Source organism: Neoarius graeffei, chromosome 10, assembly GCF_027579695.1.
Source record: "Neoarius graeffei isolate fNeoGra1 chromosome 10, fNeoGra1.pri, whole genome shotgun sequence".
In the NCBI taxonomy this organism is placed as follows: domain Eukaryota; kingdom Metazoa; phylum Chordata; class Actinopteri; order Siluriformes; family Ariidae; genus Neoarius; species Neoarius graeffei.
The window spans coordinates 76,835,290-76,855,695 of record NC_083578.1 but is presented as its reverse complement, the minus strand read 5'-3'; the positions used below and the strand labels follow the sequence as shown (position 1 = coordinate 76,855,695).

Below are 20,406 nucleotides of genomic sequence, written 5' to 3'. Positions count from 1 at the left end.
CTCAGCCGCGTTTGTAGTGGAAAAGCGGCAATAGAAAACCCTTGTACAATCATGTTAGCACAGCTGAAAACAGTTGAGCTCTTTAGAGAAGCTATAAAACTGACCTTCCTTTGAGCAGATTGAGTTTCTGGAGCATCACATTTGTGGGGTCGATTAAACGCTCAAAATGGCCAGAAAAATGTCTTGACTATATTTTCTATTCATTTTACAACTTACGGTGGTCAATAAAAGTGTGACTTTTCATGGAAAACACAAAATTGTCTGGGTGACCCCAAACTTTTGAACGGTAGTGTAAATTACTACCGCTGCTTTTTGTTGTTTTTCAGCGGACTGTGAGCTAATGGCCCCCCACAAACATCCCAACCCCACCCTACCCTACCCAACCCTACCCTACCCAACCCAACCCCCTACCACCACTGAAAAATTTCGACTCATATGGCTAGTTATAGGCTTTAATCATGTGTTGAATGTAGCTGTCAGAAGAAATAAATGGTGAGCTTGGAGCCCAGCGCCCACGTCTGGATCAGAGAGCAGCAAACTTGCTATCACAACATGTTTCAACTATGGAGTTAATGATGGAGCGCATAGCTGTCAATCGCTGTGCCAGGCAGGACTAATAGGTCGGCCAGCCTTAAGATCAGTTTGGAGCAAAGGGAGGAAGATTGGTGGGGGGGTAACACATAGAGAGCAGGAAGGAAAACCCCCCCCAAAAAAACAGTGACCTTTTGAAAATGTGCTGCTTGGAGAAAAATGTTTTGATGGTTTAATGTTGCAAGCTTGGATCCCTTATTAGTTGGCCAAAAAAGGAAGGCGATGTTTAAAGAAGAGCACGCTCTGTTTGCCCTGGCCTGTTAATTCCTCAATAAAGGAGCAGGGGGCCAAGCAAAACCTTTGATAACATATTCCTTATGATAGGCACGGAACTGAATACGAATACATTTATTCAGATTGAGTGGATATTTCAAAATGGCAAGAGAAACAAATACTTTCTTCTTTTTTTAAGCTATGCAAAGTACAGTGGTGCTTGAAAATTTATGAACCTTTAGAATTTTCTATATTTCTGTATAAATATGACCTAGAACATCATCAGATTTTCACCCAAGTCCTAAAAGTAGATAAAGAGAACCCAGTTAAACAAACGAGACAAAAATATTATACTTGGTCATTTATTTATTTATTGAGGAAAATGATCTAAAAGTATGTGAACCTCTAGGATTAGCAGTTAATTTGAAGGTGAAATTAGAGTCGGGGGTTTTCAATCAATGGGATGACAATCAGGTGTGAGTGGGTACTAGGGTGCATCAGTTGCCCTCACTTTCATAAAATCTGATGCATTTTTGTTCGGGTGTTCCTTTTCACCAATAAAGACATCCTGTAAAATTTTTTGACCATATTCAAAAGTCTAATGGTGGCACCATGAGGTTCATTTTTTGCCAAAAAACGCTTATTTTATGTTTTCGCGTAAGGTTTGAATAACAATGTTGGACTCCATTTATTGATTTCTTGTGAGCCAGAGATCATGTTAAGAACCTTTGCAAGGGATTGAGAAGCGTTAATGTGATTCATAATACATTTGTAGTGTTTAAAAGTAGTTGAACAATGATTCAATGAACAGCTAAAACTCAAACTGTGCTTGATAATATATTTAGAATATGTACTAAAAATGTGTATCTAAGATATTTGGTATACTCTATAAGGTGCCATAATGTTTCATGAAAAGTGATCGAAATTTTGTCATCAAAGTCATAAAATAGCAGCTTTTTCCATAACTTTGAGCTCCTGGTGCCACCATTAAACTTTTGTCAAAATATTTCACCCAGTCTGTTTTCTTACCAAAAGGAACATAAAAACAAAAATGCATCATGATCGGAGGAGCTTTTCATTTTTAGGGGGCAACTGATGCACCCTAGTGGGCACCCTGTTTTATTTAAAGAACAGGGATCTATCAAAGTTTGATCTTTACAGCACATGTTTGTGGAAGTGTATCATGGCACAAACAAAGGAGATTTCTGAGGACCTCAGAAAAAGCGTTGTTGATGCTCATCAGGCTGGAAAAGGTTACAAAACCATCTCTAAAGAGTTTGGACTCCACCAATCCACAGTCAGACAGATTGTGTACAAATGGAGGAAATTCAAGACCACTGTTTCCCTCCCCAGGAGTGGTCGACCAACAAAGATCACTCCAAGAGCAAGGTGTGTAATAGTCATGAGGTCACAAAGGACCCCAGGGTAACTTCTAAGCAACTGAAGGCCTCTCTCACATTGGCTAATGTTAATGTTCATGAGTCCACCATCAGGAGAACACTGAACAACAATGGTGTGCATGGCAGGGTTGCAGGGAGAAAGCCACTGCTCTCCAAAAAGAGCATTGCTGCTCGTCTGCAGTTTGATAAAGATCACGTGGGCAAGCCAGAAGGCTATTGGAAAAATGTTTTGTGGACGGATGAGACCAAAATAGAACTTTTTGGTTTAAATGAGAAGCGTTATGTTTGGAGAAAGGAAAACACTGCATTCCAGCATAAGAACCTTATCCCATCTGTGAAACATGGTGGTGGTAGTATCATGGTTTGGGCCTGTTTTGCTGCATCTGGGCCAGGACGGCTTGCCATCATTGATGGAACAATGAATTCTGAATTATATCAGCGAATTCTAATGGAAAATGTCAGGACATCTGTCCATGAACTGAATCTCAAGAGAAGACGGGTCATGCAGCAAGACAACGACCCTAAGCACACAAGTCATTCTCCCAAAGAATGGTTAAAGAAGAATAAAGTTAATGTTTTGGAATGGCCAAGTCAAAGTCCTGACCTTAATCCAATGGAAATGTTGTGGAAGGACCTGAAGCGAGCAGTTCATGTGAGGAAACCCACCAACATCCCAGAGTTGAAGCTGTTCTGTACGGAGGAACGGGCTAAAATTCCTCCAAGCCGGTGTGCAGGACTGATCAGCAGTTACCGCAAACGTTTAGTTGCAGTTATTGCTGCACAAGGGGGTCACACCAGATACTGAAAGCAAAGGTTCACATACTTTTGCCACTCACAGATATGTAATATTGGATCATTTTCCTCAATAAATAAATGACCAAGTATAATATTTTTGTCTCATTTGTTTAACTGGGTTCTCTTTATCTACTTTTAGTACTTGTGTGAAAATCTGATGATGTTTTAGGTCATATTTATGCAGAAATATAGAAAATTCTAAAGGGTTCACAAACTTTCAAGCACCACTGTATCTAAAAACATTTACGATTTAGGTTCACTGGGCATCTGGTTGTGATTAGAGAAGTACATTACAAATAGGATCCGATGGCATTCAACAACAAAACAAGCAATATTTTTTTTTTTTCATGATCCAAAATATTATCTCATCTCATCTCATTATCTGTAGCCGCTTTATCCTGTTCTACAGGGTCGCAGGCAAGCTGGAGCCTATCCCAGCTGACTACGGGCGAAAGGCGGGGTACACCCTGGACAAGTCGCCAGGTCATCACAGGGCTGACACATAGACACAGACAACCATTCACACTCACATTCACACCTACGGTCAATTTAGAGTCACCAGTTAACCTAACCTGCATGTCTTTGGACTGTGGGGGAAACCGGAGCACCCGGAGGAAACCCACGCGGACACGGGGAGAACATGCAAACTCCGCACAGAAAGGCCCTCGCCGGCCACGGGGCTCGAACCCGGACCTTCTTGCTGTGAGGCAACAGCGCTAACCACTACACCACCGTGCCGCCCGCCAAAATATAATCACTTGGCTAATTTTAAATATATCAGCATTAAAGGTGGACTGCCTTTCAGATTTTTTTAAGTCTAGGTCATAAAAAGAATTTTCCCGACACCCAATTATTTTTGTTTAGTGGACCGAAAGCTACTGAATTCGAATCTCAGACTTCCAATTTTATTAGTTTTGTTTTAAAAAATAGAACAATTAATGAATTTAGGGCCACATGGCCCTAAATTCTCCGCTATTTTTTCCTGCTTCGCCATGACCCAATTCAAAATACTACGTCATGCATCATGTGGTGGGCTTTCCCCATTCGCGCAAAGCATTGTGGGATACAAATTTGAAACAGGAGAGAAAAATGGAGGACGTGAGTGTGCGAGTGAAACGTGAAAGACCGACTATAGTAACGGAAAGCGAGAAGAAAAGACATTATATGCAAAGGAAAGGAAACGCAGGACCAAACTAATAAATATCGGCGGTCAGTGAGCACCTCGGTGTGATCAGCTGTTTGTTTAGTGACAGAATGATGGAACTGTCCGTGCACGGTCAAGGGTAAACCTGTGCATGCATGCGCACACGGACTTCCTCTGTCTGCTTGACTGCGCGAAGCGAGCGATTTCATGCACGTTATTTGCTCAGGAATCCCCTCAAATTAAAGAACTTCCCAGCCACAGAATGGCCTGATATTTTGTGTAATATTACAGAAATAAACCTATATCACACTGACCAGATTTCAAAGGGAACTAAATTTCACCGATTTTATGAAATCGAAAGGCTGTCTAGCTTTAACGCTGACACGAACAGGCTTTCCACTCATATTAAAAAAAAAAAAGGCACTGTACATACAGTATGCAACTAATTTCACACTCGCCTCATAGCCAATTTGTTAGAAGGCTGGAGTGCACCGAACAAATTGTAACAGCATGTTGCTACAACCCTCATTGATCTTTTCGTAGTTAACATTCAGCTCACGGAAACGCTAAAATGATTGTGCATGAGGGGTTCTTTACATTGGGAGAAAATTGACCTTGGGGGGAAAACTGGCTTGATTTGAACAAATCAGACAACAAATCTTGTTTGGGGTGTTGATAAGAACAGAGCACCACAAATAACTAGCACAAGTCTCATCTCATCTCATTATCTCTAGCCGCTGTATCCTGTTCTACAGGGTCGCAGGCGAGCTGGAGCCTATCCCAGCTGACTACGGGCGAAAGGCGGGGTACACCCTGGACAAGTCGCCAGGTCGTCACAGGGCTGACACATAGACACAGACAACCATTCACACTCACATTCACACCTACGCTCAATTTAGAGTCACCAGTTAACCTAACCTGCATGTCTTTGGACTGTGGGGGAAACCGGAGCACCCGGAGGAAACCCACGCGGACACGGGGAGAACATGCAAACTCCACACAGAAAGGCCCTCGCCGGCCACGGGTCTCGAACCCCTGACCTTCTTGCTGTGAGGCGACAGCGCTAACCACTACACCACCGTGCCGCCCACGAGCACAAGTAAACCAGAAATTCAATACCGGTCTAATTAGCTGAAAGGATGAGAACGTTTCATCTTTACAAACTTGCAAACGTTTAACACAAGCCGAGTTTCCTCTCCCATGGTGCGAGAAAAACTGTGCCACGTCTCTAGAACTCTTTTGAAAAGCGGATAAGTCAGTCGAGATTTCAAACAGAGTAAAAGCAGTGAACCTTCCTGCAAGAACGGAGCAGAGCAAAGTGTAATGTTTCAAAGGTGAGATCAAAAACTGCACCAGAACAAGCAATAACTTCTTTTAAAAGAAGTAGGATATAAATAACGTGACTTATTCCTCACAAAGTCGAGCAATAAAATCAGGGCTTTATCTGCCGCAAGTGGTATTTTAGTAGTAATTTAGAACGATTCGGTTTTAAATACTGCAACAAGAAACGTAAAACCAACGCTGAAGATGAAGAGAGTAAAAGGGAGAAGATTGACGGGCAGCGGGGGAAAGAACGAGCAGTGGTGCGCTCAGGGGGTTAATTAATTTTTAAATATCAAGCAAGAATCCCGGGGTCCAGGGATATGGGGAACCCAAATGACATCCGGCATATACCTCGGTAGAAACTCATTTGGATTTAAACAAGTTTGCAGCAGCCGTGATTGAACAAGGCGTCTGAGGTGTGCGACAGTGTTTTAATAAGATCCGAACCCGGCGCCGGCCACTGATGAAATTACAGCGAGAAGTTCCCCCTCCTTCTCTAATATCAGCTTAGTTCTTAAAGCAGATACGCAGAACCTTTATTTTTAAATACATTTCTGAGTGGATAGTATCTCCATCCTTGACTCTTGTATGCTGCATAAATGGGAATAAAAAGTATATATATATTTTTGAGAGTTAAAATCGACCGCAAAGTTGACATTCAAGCCGCCCCGCTGAGCCAGCCAGCCCCGAGTGTGTGACGTCACAGCAGGAACCGGTTTTAAGGCCGAGGCCTTTGACAGCTATAGACCAAAGTCATATAAATAAAAATTTATGGTGAAAGTAAGAAATAGCGTTACCGACTTGCTCAACTAAGACTGATTTGACTTCGTTGATTGTGGGTTGACTGTCATTAAAACAGGATGGGTGTCATAACTTATGCAACATACATGTACATGCATGCATTTTCACTGATAAAATGTAAAAGGCTAATTAAATAATTAGAAGAACTGAGACAATCACATTCTGAAGCAAATTAAATCTTATACCGGTAACTTAAACACACAATACACGTTACATGTATTAATCTAAATGCAGGTAAACAACATGTTTTGTATTCGAATGAGAGTCGGCGCTTACCCGTCTGTGTTCTCGCTTCTTGAAGGCCGATCTTGTGGCCGATTGTTTTTGAAACAATCTGACTTTCAGTTGTTCGTTCAGTTCTCCATTCATTCGCTTCTTCCACGTAAGGGCGAGATGGCAGCGATATCCAGTTTAGAAATCAGACGGCTGCTCCACTCATTCTCTGTTTTGTCCATACGGAGTACTCCGCCATTACTGCTCGGCTCGGGCAATTACTAAAACCCGGGACGGGACGTCACTGGTTTTAGCAACAACCACGGGGAGGTCACTGCCTGAGCGATATGTCCCATCCCATCCCGTTCCGTCCCGGGTTTTACCAACAACCCTCGGCTCACTCCGGGAAGACTGGTGCAACTGAACTTTCCTTTTTAAAAAATAAATAAAATAAATACTTTCCTTTTCTTGTAATTTTCTTTTCCTTTAATTGTTGATCCTGCACCCTCTTTCAATACAGGCTTATCGCCAACGCTCTTCAACAGATCAGAGGTCTCGTACGAGTCTTCAGTAAAATGTGCAGAGCAGAGGAGAGACCACTTCGTAGGTGCCCAATGTGCCCGTGAACTTCTCGCAAAATGCGTCCAAATCTTTGCAGTTTGAACATTCTTGAGCCATGAATGCAACGTAAATCCACCTTCTGTTGTGTTGCTGCACCGGCCAGCAACACATCTGCATGGCATGGCGATAAATTAGCTCAAAATGGAGGATCAGCGTTGCAGTCAGCTCTGTGTTTTAGTATAGCGGAAATGGCGATGAGACCGATAGACTTCCTGCTGTGACGTTACGGACGTCAAGATCGTTCACTCAGACCGCTACCTATATGAATCACTTTGATCGTAAAAATTACTGTATTAGATTTATTGTTAACGCTTAAAACTTCCTGTGCCATTCTTGAGGCATTTATAAACGAAAGTGAGGCCATGGCTCTGCGTATCTGCTTTAACATAAACCTGTGGCCAGAATTTTAAAAAGAAATGTGGGAGACTATCGGTGATGGCAAACCAATCTGCTTCGACAGCTGACTCAGCTTTGGGAAAATGAAGCAGCAATTATCAGTAGGAACGTTTAGTAGGATGTTCTACAGGACTCTGGATGGTCATTAGATGATCAAGCGGAGAATAAACACGGGAAGTTGTTTAAATTGTTTGTTCCACACAAAGTTAACCAAATATTAACATTTGTCTTTAACACTTGTATGTAAAAAGCTTTTGAAAAATGTGTTTTACAAAAAAAAAAACCCTAAGGTAGGATTTTTTTCTTTCGTATGAGCGCGTATCCGTTTAACACTCAGTAATTTTTTTATTTATATCTGTATTAGAATTTAATGTCTTTCAATTACTGCCACACTATTGCTAGTACGGTTTCAGTGTTGGTGGTCGCAACGCCTACTAACAACCGCAGTATTCAGCTTATGTGAATTGGTTGATCCATGCCGTTGTGGTTGACTGTGTTGATCGTCTTCCACCATCAATCAAGCCAGTGAATTGGTCTGTTGGTACCTGCCAAGCTATACTGCTGCCTACTCCAGGACTTTTTATCGTTGAGGTTCACTCAATTAATTATGTTAACCAGTTGAGGAAAGACACCGAATTACCCACTAAGAAATGGAAAAACATCATGGACGACCGTGAAGAACCGAGGAAGCTAGCGCAAAATCGTGTGTGTGTATTGGAATTTAATCTAGAAGTGGGCTGCATTTTTTTTTTTTGGACAGTACTATATATCTAAGTGATCTAGTTTAAATATTATAGTTAAACTTGATGGTTTTTACTTTAATATATAACACTAGCAGGTTGCCTGGGTTTTGCAAAATTCTGGGTTGCCCTCAGACTTCCATGTCAAATTTGTTGAAGATCCGTCAAGAAATGGTGATGTTAACCCAAGACAAACAAAAATCCAAACATCCACCACCCAGGGGTCCACCGCGGACCCCCTGGGGCTCAAATGTGGAATCTCTGAGTTCTGCCAAATTGTGGCTATCTCCTACCGGTACATGCCAAGTTTAGTGAAGATCTGTCAAGAGTTTGTGTTGATAAATGTAACGTGAAAGGCTTTGAGGGAGGGAGGGGGTGGATGGATGGATGGATGGATGTTGTGCCCCCCAGGGACCTCCCTGGGGCCCTTACATGAATTTTGTTTATATCTGCACAATTCCAGATCATCCCCAGACCTACTTGCCAAATTTGGTGAAAATTCATCGAGAAATGGTGACGTTAAATCAAGACAGACAGACAGACAAACACAACTTTGCCGCTTATTATATCGAAATACAGCTTGCATTTTAAATTATAATAAAATCCAACGTACAGATCTCATCTCATCTCATTATCTCTAGCCGCTTTATCCCTCTACAGGGTCGCAGGCAAGCTGGAGCCTATCCCAGCTGACTACGGGCGAAAGGCGGGGTACACCCTGGACAAGTCGCCAGGTCATCACAGGGCTGACACATAGACACAGACAACCATTCACACTCACATTCACACCTACGGTCAATTTAGAGTCACCAGTTAACCTAACCTGCATGTCTTTGGACTGTGGGGGAAACCGGAGCACCCGGAGGAAACCCACGCGGACACGGGGAGAACATGCAAACTCCGCACAGAAAGGCCCTCGCCGGACCCGGGGTTCAAACCCAGGACCTTCTTGCTGTGAGGCGACAGCGCTAACCACTACACCACCGTGCCGCCCCAACGTACAGATATTTAAGATGTTTAATAATCACATACACAGGAAACTGAAGAGTTATAAAGACCGAGGTTATAATTGGGGTACCGTTTGTACTATTTAAGTCGTCTGAAATCAAACTAAATGCGACCACATGACACTTTATAAAAGTATAAATGTCTAAGAATTTGTCACATCAGTTTCACATTGGGGTGGCACGGTGGTGTAATGGTTAGCGCTGTCGCCTCACAGCAAGAAGGTCCGGGTTCGAGCCCCGCGGCCAGCGAGGGCCTTTCTGTGTGGAGTTTGCATGTTCTCCCCGTGTCCGCGTGGGTTTCCTCCGGGTGCTCCGGTTTCCTAGCCTGGCTAACGCGACTTCAAAGCTCTCCGAGCATTTGGTCTGGCCAAGCTATTAAGCCAAACCGTTTCCCAGAGCCCGTGGTTGACCCGCCTCCCTGAAATGCCTCAGTTTGCTACTGGTCGAAGCCAGAAAAGGCTGTGACGAAGCTTAAACCAATCACATCACTCTTTCCTCTGACGTATGTGATGCGACGGAAACTGCTTGAGTAACCGGAAGAAGATAAATACCTCCAGGGCTGCTCTTTGCTCCGTTTTCAATGAGAACTTCCCGTTGAATGCTTTCAATACAGCATCTACCGCTGTGTCAAAGGCTTGCCGCTGCTCCATGTTCGTGATGTGAATGAAGCGCTTCCGGCATAGATTCTGTAAACAATCTATGGCTTCCGGTCGCAGTTCTACTACGTCACTGCCTTGAACACGCCTCTACCCAGGGCCGTTGGAGATGCTCAAAGTTGATTGGCTCCCGATTTTTCGGGAGCTTGGAAATGCTGTAGATAGCCTGCCTGGCCAGACTAAGCTCGGAACAGGCCCTCGTGTTGCGTCACGCTTAGGATGGGCGGGCCCAGGCTACCGGTTTCCCCCCACAGTCCAAAGACATGCAGGTTAGGTTAACTGGTGGCTCTAAATTGAGCGTAGGTGTGAATGTGAGTGTGAATGGTTGTCTGTGTCTATGTGTCAGCCCTGTGATGACCTGGCGACTTGTCCAGGGTGTACCCCGCCTTTCGCCCGTAGTCAGCTGGGATAGGCTCCAGCTTGCCTGCGACCCTGTAGAACAGGATAAAGCAGCTAGAGATGATGAGATGAGTTTCACGTTGATGCAGAATCAGAGAATCAGTTCCCCCCCCCTTTTCAGGTAGTTCAGTTACCTGAAAGCACTTGCTCTAAAACATTGCAGGTGGCACCACTGGGTTAAACACGCTGTCGAAGTTAAAATATTGAGCTCCAAAGCGTTCAGGCTCTCTGTGTTCTTACTTTGTCGAACTCGTCTTTCATCGTGTTTCTTCTCGAGCTGTGTGAAGGGTTTATGCAACCAGAGAACAGTCAGAGGTTGAGTTTGGTGTGTGTGTGTGTGTGTGTGTGTGGGGTGGGAGGGGCGGGGCACTGTGTTCAGGGTGTCTCACTCCTCTGACCCCTCACTTTAATCTGTAGCTGGACCGACACACAATTTCCATTCACCTTCGTTTTCTCCCCTCTCTCTGCCTGACACACACACACGTTTCTCTTGCTATCCTTGTGAAAATTTTCCGTTAGCATAATTGTTAATGTAGATAATTAATGCAGTGCCGCATCTAACTGTAACCTTCATCTTGGTAACAAAAAATAAATGTTTTTGTTCTTTTAGTGTTTTTTTTTCCCCTCAAATCAAAGCTGTAGGTTTTTTAAAATAAAAACACACTATGAAATGTCTCCACATGGACAAAATTGTTATTCCTATCCTTGTAGGGACAGTTGACACACACGTACACGTTTGTCTCATTATCCTTGTGAGGACCTTCCATTGACATAATTATTATTGCACTTAATTAATGCTGTGCCGGAACCTAACCCCAACCTTAACCTCAGTAATGAAAAGGAAACTTTTTGGGTCTTTTTATTTGATTTTTTAATTTTTATTTAAAAAACGCAACAGCAATTTCCTTGTGGGGACCATCCAAATGTCCCCACAAGATCAAAATTGTCAGCTTTTACTATCCTTGTGAGGACATTTGGTCCTCAGTAGAATATTAAAAAAAAAACACAGTCTCTGACTTCTGGATTGTGTGATTTCTCTCTCTTATGTTCTCACTATCTTTCTTTCTCTTTCTTCTCCTCACACCATCCTTTTTTCCCCCTCCACCTTCCATCTCCAACTCGCCCTTCCTTTTCCATAATCCTTCATCCCTCCGTCCTCCTCCTTGTGCCACTTCCTTTCTTCTCTCCCTGTTTCTTTCTCTCCTTGTCGCCTTCTGCCAACTCATTCCCGTTTGTTTGTTTTAAATTATACCCCCGCTCCGAAGGAGGGGGAGTTTACTGGTTTACCTCTGTCTGTCCGTCCGTCCGTCCATATCTCTGTATCTCCGTCGTCCGAAACACCCTTTTTCTCAGCAACCACAAATCATAGCCACTTGGTACCAAACTTCAGCTTGGGGTTCTATACCGTGTATACCGTTTTCAGGTCTGTCGCACATCGACTTCCTGTTTGCCGACTGAATGTATTTATGAAACATCTCATCTCATTATCTGTAGCCGCTTTATCCTGTTCTACAGGGTCGCAGGCAAGCTGGAGCCTATCCCAGCTGACTACGGGCGAAAGGCGGGGTACACCCTGGACAAGTCGCCAGGTCATCACAGGGCTGACACATAGACACAGACAACCATTCACACTCACATTCACACCTACGGTCAATTTAGAGTCACCAGTTAACCTAACCTGCATGTCTTTGGACTGTGGGGGAAACCAGAGCACCCGGAGGAAACCCACGCGGACACGGGGAGAACATGCAAACTCCGCACAGAAAGGCCCTCGCCAGCCACGGGGCTCGAACCCGGACCTTCTTGCTGTGAGGCGACAGCGCTAACCACTACACCGCTGTGCTGCTCTTTATGAAACATATAGCGTGGTTTTACAAAATATTCATAACACTTTTCTCAGCAACTACAAATCACAACTGCTTGATATTTGGTACCGAGCTTCAGCTTGGGGTTCTATTGAGGTTTTTCACCCATGTGACCAAGTCATGTGATGCTGCCATTTTGGACGTCACGGCTCGAATCAGTTTGAAGGCGACAAACGAAAAACATAAAAAGGAGCGAGATGCAGAAAACACCTTCACTATCCAGCGACGTAGGGCATTTACAGGGCGAGCAGAGGGAGAGGTATTTGCAAAAATTGAGGTTAGCAGGCTTAGAGAACGACGTTTACCTGCTTGCACTAGGATTGTTCACTGACGTACGGAAGTACACCAAGCCCTCGTCTTTACCTGACTTCGGCCCACATGATCTGTATACCTATGTCGTTAAAAACCCATCGCCATACACAGGTATTGATCTGAAAGCGTATAAGAGTTTGGATGCCTACAAATATTTTGTGTCAGGCTGGGTAACATGCCTACATCAGCGGGTCGTCCCTGGAGCCGGTGGTCGCCATTTTATTACAGCTAAGGTTTGTTCACATTTTCATTTACTTTCGGTCCTCAGGATAAACAAAATGTTATTAAATGTCATTGAAATAACTTCTTAGTCTGTTGAGACATGGCCCGTTATAAATTTGCTGTTACCAGGCAATGACCAAGAACTGTATTATTAGGGTCGGTGTCTGTGTTGTAGCAGTGCACTAGCAGCTAGCTGTTAGCACTAGCTAATGTCAACAACAGTAGCTAGTATGTTACTGTAGCAATGTTTACGTTCAGTCATTTGGATGACTGTTAAAACCTTTCAGTCTCAAGTTTTTCCTTTACTGTATTTACTAGTTTACTGTAATTATGATCCGGCAGCTATTTACACCGGATCCAGTGTAAATAGCTGCTGGAGCGCGCTGCTTAATTTGAGGGGGAGCAAGCCGGAGCGCGCTCCGGAACCTCGGCCGGAGCACTCCGGGAGCAAGCCGGAGCGCGCTGCTTAATTTGAGGGGGAGCAAGCCGGAGCGCGCTCCGGCAGCTTTTTACACTGGATCTGGTGTAAATAGCTGCCGGATCATAATTACAGTAAACTAGTAAATCCAGTAAAGGAAAAACTTGAGACTGAAAGGTTTTAACAGTCATCCAAATGACTGAACGTAAACATTGCTACAGTAACATACCAGCTATGATGTTGTTGACATTAGCTAGCTTGACCTTCAAAATGGCGGACACCGGGGCATCACGTGACCCTGTGACGTCAGGTGAAAAACCTCAATACCGTGTGCACCGTTTTCAGGTCTGTCGCACATCGACTTTCTGTTTACTGACTGGATGTATTTACGAAACATATGGCGTGGATTTTGATGCTATTTCAAGATGATGCTATTTGAAATCCCTGGGGAGAGACACTGCTCTTTACTTACTTGTTTCAGGGTTCATTATTTGTTGAAGTCAACATTCATAATAAGTGTCCGATTCCTTCGATCGCTTGCATTCTGATATAAGCGAGAGCGGGGTGGGGGATACGTAAGTGAGCAGTCGCTCATGGTTGATCTTGTTTATTTTTGTTTTTATTTAATTATTTTTTTTTATTCGAAAGACAAAGTCTTTATCTTGTAGCTCATGTTCAGGCAGACGTTTTGTCTTCCAAGTGTGTGATGGAGCTCTGGCTCAGCTGGATAAATCCAGATCTTTGAAGGCTTTGTGGTATGAAGAGAACGCCTGAGCACTGAAGAAAGAGATGCGACTCTAATTGAATGTAACGACGGAGCAGGGGACTGGAACACATGCCAAAGACAACAGAACACAACAGAGGCGAGCTAATGACAGATGTAGCTGGGCGCTCGTCCACTCGTGGGCTGTCATTTTCCAGTTTGCTTTCCGCCGAGATAAGGATAGGATGTTTAATTAGTGACAAGCCGTTCACAATGAAATGTAAATTATCTTCATTTCAATTGGAGCAAATGTTAAACTGAACAAATGTTAAGAAAAATGAAAGTGTATCTAAAAATAAGTGGGGGTTTTTTCCCCCAGCCAATGTATATTGCACAGCATTTATTTTTTTTTTGCACCATTTTTCTTCCCTCCGTTTACTTGTTTGAAATATGTATTTATGCTTATTTATTTTCTGTTTACACACACACACACACTGCCTACCTCCTTACCTGCCGCATGCAATTTTGCAGGATCTGGGCCTTTCCAAACGGGCCGTGAAAACAGGGTGTGCATAATTAAAACAATATCCCGTTAACACAGCTGCTTTGGTGCACCAAATTAAAAGAGGGGGAGTGCTGCGCCGTCTGCTTCTTCCTCACAGAACGTCGCTCCGCAGCCTCCAAACACAGCTAATTAGCTCAATAGGAGGAATATTTAAATAACGATTAATGAGCCGCGATGTCGACGTGAGTTCTAATGCTAACGAATGCCTAAACAGGAGATTTGATCAAAACCTCATTCGCTCCCCCCCCCCTCCCCACACACACACACACACACGATGAAACTCCATGTTTTCATTGCTCAATTTGTCGGATTTCTTTCATCACGTAAACATTTGCGAGGTCTTGCTTTTAAGTGCACCATGTACACAAAGTACTTAGGGTTGTTGGTTTAAAAAAAAAAAAACTCATTTTGTTCCTGATGAGAATCCAGAGTCTGGTTAACATTCCACTGTGAGACATCAACAGCGATATGTGATTGAGAGCCTGGACTGACAGATGGTTGGCGTCCAGCATACTGTCACATCCATCAGCGCCGCTCCTGATCGCGGAGTGACACAGCATTACACCTGTGCGTTCTGGAGAGCTGATCGCTTTCACAAGGTTTCGTCACTTGAGCAAGAACGCTGCTGACGGGCTTCGGAGAGCGGACACAACATCAAAGCCGAAGACACTGCGATCACCCTGGGAGACTTGTCTGGAACAGGGATAGAACGAGGTAGAAAAGGAAACAAAGGGAAGAAGCGGCCCAGGAGTGTGGTAGGAACAGAGCGATAGTTTAGTTTAGTTTAGTTTACGCCATATCATACCAAGATGTATCGTATTATGATTTACAGCACCATCACATTTTTTTAAATTTATTTATTCATTCATTCACTCATTCATCTTCTGGTTGCAAAGCAGGAATACACCCCGGACAGGAAGCCAGTCCATCACTGCGAACCATACACATACATACACTACCGTTCAAAAGTTTGGGGTCACCCAGACAATTTTGTGTTTTCCATGAAAAGTCACACTTTTATTTACCACCGTAAGTTGTAAAATGAATAGAAAATAGTCAAGACATTTTTCTGGCCATTTTGAGCATTTAATCGACCCCACAAATGTGATGCTCCAGAAACTCAGGCCCTGTCCACACGGCAACGGATTCAGGTGAATCTGATAAAATTGTTTATTGTTTCGGCCTGGCGTCCACACGGCACCGGCGTTTTGGGTGCCCCAAAATGAAATCTTTTGAGAACGAGTTCCAGAGTGAAAAAATCTGGCAACGGCCCCATTGCGAAGTCGTCTGGATGAGTAGAACGAATTTGTTTACGATGACATCACAACCACATGACTGTCAGTGCTTCACGCCGGGTAGAAGTGTAACGAACTCGATGCGAGTTGTCAACAAATCCTATAACTTGGTTCATGAAACGCGCTTACAAAATATTTTCACTGTGAATATTTATTGTGTAATGGTGCAAAGTGAGAGAGAGAGAGTGAGAGAGAATAGCCCTTAGGGCAGAGTCTTTAGTCCAAACACTGTGGAAGCAGTACCAAACCGCGCACCGCCCGTGCGCTTTCCAAAAACAAAAACAATCCCGCCAGCAAACATAGGGAAAAAAAAAGGAGCGATCTCACCTCTTCAGATGTTGGTTTAAGTCTGACAATACATTCCTCAAAAAGGGCGTAGAAGAACAAAGTAATCCATCAACGTGTAGCATTCAATTTATTCCGGACCATTAAAGAATTCTGGAGGATATCAGAATGTTGGCGTACCGGCTTCCATCTACCCCCATTCATTCCTCTTTCCGCGTCTTTCGTTTTACGCAACTGATTAATAATCAAAACTTTATGTGGCTGATGCTACAGAAGAAGGGGTTTATGCGCATGCGTCTACTACTTCTATTGTTCTGGTGCCTCCGATGGGACCGTCTTACAGCGCACGTAGTGGTGTGGCATGTGTATTACATCGTTTTCAGCAAGTGTTGCGTTGCCATATGAACCTGAAATTTTACTGATCCGTTGCCCATGTGGACGCGATATTTAAAAAAAAAAAATCTCGTTGTCGTGTGGATGTAGCCTCAATCTGCTCAAAGGAAGGTCAGTTTTATAGCTTCTCTAAAGAGCTCAACTGTTTTCAGCTGTGCTAACATGATTGTACAAGGGTTTTCTAATCATCCATTAGCCTTCTGAGGCAATGAGCAAACACATTGTACCATTAGAACACTGGAGTGAGAGTTGCTGGAAATGGGCCTCTATACACCTATGGAGATATTGCACCAAAAACCAGACATTTGCAGCTAGAATAGTCATTTACCACATTAGCAATGTATAGAGTGGATTTCTGATTAGTTTAAAGTGATCTTCATTGAAAAGAACAGTGCTTTTCTTTCAAAAATAAGGACATTTCAGAGTGACCCCAAACTTTTGAACGGTAGTGTATATATACTGGTATGTTTATAGGCGGTAGGAGGAAACCAGTGAACCCGGAAGAAACCCACATAGACACAGAGAGAGCGTGTAAAACACTAAAAGTTACCTGAGCTCAGGATCAAACCTGGGAATCCCGGAGCTGTGAGGCGGAAACGCTTCTTGATCCTCGCTGATCACATTATACCGTTCCAAAAAAAAAACCCACCAACTTGCTATCCAGTAGACTTGGGACAGTTTGTATTCCTGTAAATTAATTTCAACCAATCAGGTTTTAGATGACATCAGAAGTTACTTTGTATCCTCTACTAGCCTGAAGGAGAATGATGTCGTGGCGATGTCTGTCCGTTCGTCAATCTATCCGTCTGTCCCGGGAAGGATGCTCACCTTCTGAAATCAACTCCTCTCACAATTTTTGGAGGAATTTCACAAAACCTGACAGGATTCTTTGTTATATGTAATGAGGTAATATGCATATTGCAGTTTCGTTCAATTCATTCGCGTTTTACCAGAGTTATGGCGCTCAATTACCAAACTTGTACTTTGACAAGTTCATGAGGGTGTATTAAAGGGGAACTGAAGTCATTTTTAAACTTGCTTTATTTCTTAATTAACGTGTTATTCAATTACATTTCCTGTTTTAGTAACCTTATATCGTGACTCGTATCGGCAACTAATTGCAATTAAATATTATACTTATCGGCCTGTTCGGTTTTTAGCCGTGTTGAATTTAGTTCGTTTGGTCCACGGCGGGCGTCGCTTATCCGCGCGATCTTCACGAGACTTGTGCGAGACTTCGAAACGTCAAGTGTCATCCAGGTGTCAGTGCTGCCATTTTGAAAACTGTTTTCCAAACGAAGTATTGCACAAAAACGAGTTTAAATGACGATTACTGCCTACTTTTTTCAAACTTTGCTGATTGCGATCAAAACGAACAAAACTTCCGGCTTGATTACATCAGCATTCGAAAGAGGGAGTGCGCGTCTTTTGACAATGTTGGCAGATGTCGGTCACTTTGATTTCCGCTGTACGTTTTACTCCCGTCCTACGATGTCTCGCACAGGTCTCAACGAATCTCATTTACGGCTGTTGCTTTGACATATGGACTGATATATTACACAGCGTATTTCAAACACTCATAACTTGCTATAGCAGTGACAAAATAGCTGTCAGAAATGCATTCCTATATTTAATAAAATGAGATATATAGAATTTTGATGATAAATTTGCCTTCAGTTCTCCTTTAAGCATTTATAGCATAGATATAGTTGCCAGCGGGGGATATTGTGCTCTCAGAGCACTCTTGGTTTTTGGGGTTATTTTTTTCCACAGTGTTTTCTTCTTCTTGTCCTTGTATAAACAAGTGAATTTCTTTGCTCGAGAGTACCTTCCCCCCCATTTTCTTTAACAATTTCAGCTTGTTCAGTTAGCTCTGTGTCTGATCAGTCACCCGGATAATAAAATTCACTTTCACTGTGCTTGGTTGTTTCGCTCATTTTTCAAAGTAACAATTCGAAGCAAAATGAAAACGGCGGAAGCGAGGGAAACTGATCCGGGGCTGCATACGGGTTTTTCCGGACCGGATTCAAAAATCCGTATGCGCCCGGTCACTTGACTTTTCCCAATGGTTTTATTGAGAGCGCATGGGTCTGTACAGGTCATATGGTAAATGGAATTATCTCATCTCATCTTGTTATCTGTAGCCGCTTTATCCTGTTCTACAGGGTCGCAGGCAAGCTGGAGCCTATCCCAGCTGACTACGGGCGAAAGGCGGGGTACACCCTGGACAAGTCGCCAGGACATCACAGGGCTGACACGTAGACACAGACAACCATTCACACTCACATTCACACCTACAGTCAATTTAGAGTCACCAGTTAACCTAACCTGCATGTCTTTGGACTGTGGGGGAAACCGGAGCACCCGGAGGAAACCCACACGGACACGGGGAGAACATGCAAACTCCGCACAGAAAGGCCCTCGCCGGCCCCGGGGCTCGAACCCGGACCTTCTTGCTGTGAGGCGACAGCGCTAACCACTACACTGCCGTGCCGCCCACTAGCACATTGATACGGAGCTCAGATATCAAGGCGCTGTCGAAGCGCGCAGAAGGTGTTAGTACGCCTGTCATTATAGTGCGGACTTTCCATAGCATAGAAAATCGCTACGTTTCAATTTGTGTAACTGAACTTGTTTCATGTCACTGGTCATATAAACCTATGTAAACAGGAAAAACGCGGAAGAGTTTGGTCGCATCTAACTACATCCCCAAAAAATACCATTGGCCATACTGAGCCTAGCTACATTGCTAACAGGAGTGACAGCGCGTCTGACTGCGTCTGACTGACTGGGAGGTCGCGCAAAGCTCGGAGAGGTACGGAGCAGCTCGTCTCAATTCAGATAAGAGCATATTTCATTATGAAAGTACGGTGGACTGTTCCTTTAAGCCACTGAAAAGTTATTTTGTCTTGTCATTTTTAAAAAATTAATTTTCTTTGCATCCATACGTTTGTAGAAACATCGCTCCTGTGGAGGGCGGCCCCACGTGGACAGTTGGGGGTCGCGCCTGGAGGACGCTCTGAACTCTTGCAGTGGTGCTTTTGTGGCTGTGGACTGCAGTTGACTTGCTGACTAGGACTGCCTTTTGGACTACGGTTATCGTGAACGGTTTTGCGCTCGGGTTTCTGTCGGTGGAGGGTTTATAGCATCAACGAAGCTGACTTTATGTTAGGACTGTTAATGATATAGTCATGTTGTCTGTTGTTGCCCGGATGGGGATGGGTTCCCTTTTGAGTCTGGTTCCTCTCGAGGTTTCTTCCTCATGTCGTCTGAGGGAGTTTTTCCTTGCCACCGTCGCCACAGGCTTGCTCATTGGGGATAGATTAGGGATAAAATTAGCTCATGTTTTAAGTCGTTCAAATTCTGTAAAGCTGCTTTGCGACAATGTTTATTGTTAAAAGCGCTATACAAATAAACTTGACTTGACAATCTCTTCCGTTCCGAATGTAAAACTGAATCTGTTGTCTTTTGGTTCTTTCAGTTGCAGTATCATGCAGGCTTGGCATCCAGCCTCTTAAACCAGCAATCACTCAAGCGCTCGGCCAATCAGATCGGAGCATCGGCGAAGAGGAGGCCGAAGGTCCAGCCCAGCACCCTCGTACTGCCCATTCAGTGAGTTCCAACTCCGCCGACTTCACAGTCGCTGTCCCTGACATGCTTGAAGTTTGCTGTCTGCCATTTTGTCTCGTGTGTTTTCATTTTATCGTTTTAGGGTTTATTAAACAGCAGAAAGAAAACATTGAACGTGCTTCAACTTTAACATATTTTATATTTCTAATCTGGTAATATCTGCTAAGTTTTTGTTTGTTTTAAAAACGTAACCTATTTTTGAACCACAGTAGTCACATTGAAACAAGGTCTCTTTTTCAAGTGACCTCTGGCCAAGACTTTAGCATAACAATTAGTATTTGCAACATTCAGGCACGCAACACACGAAACAACACTTTAAAACAATTCAACACAGGAACATGTAATTTCAGCAAAAAATAAAAAAATCCCCATAAAGTCTTCCAGAATGTTTAGGTCTACACATGCCACTAACAAATCTG

At 43.6% G+C, this 20,406-nt stretch overlaps 1 protein-coding gene across 1 annotated transcript in view; it reads left to right on the top strand.

Annotated features, from left to right (window-relative positions):
- Positions 1 to 20,406, top strand: part of med27 (mediator complex subunit 27) — a 200,614-nt gene that overhangs the window by 55,021 nt on the left and 125,187 nt on the right. The window contains exon 3 of the mRNA XM_060930908.1: positions 19,839 to 19,969. Within this exon, the coding sequence (XP_060786891.1) occupies positions 19,839 to 19,969 (131 nt within the window). The remainder of the gene's footprint in view (positions 1 to 19,838; positions 19,970 to 20,406) is intronic.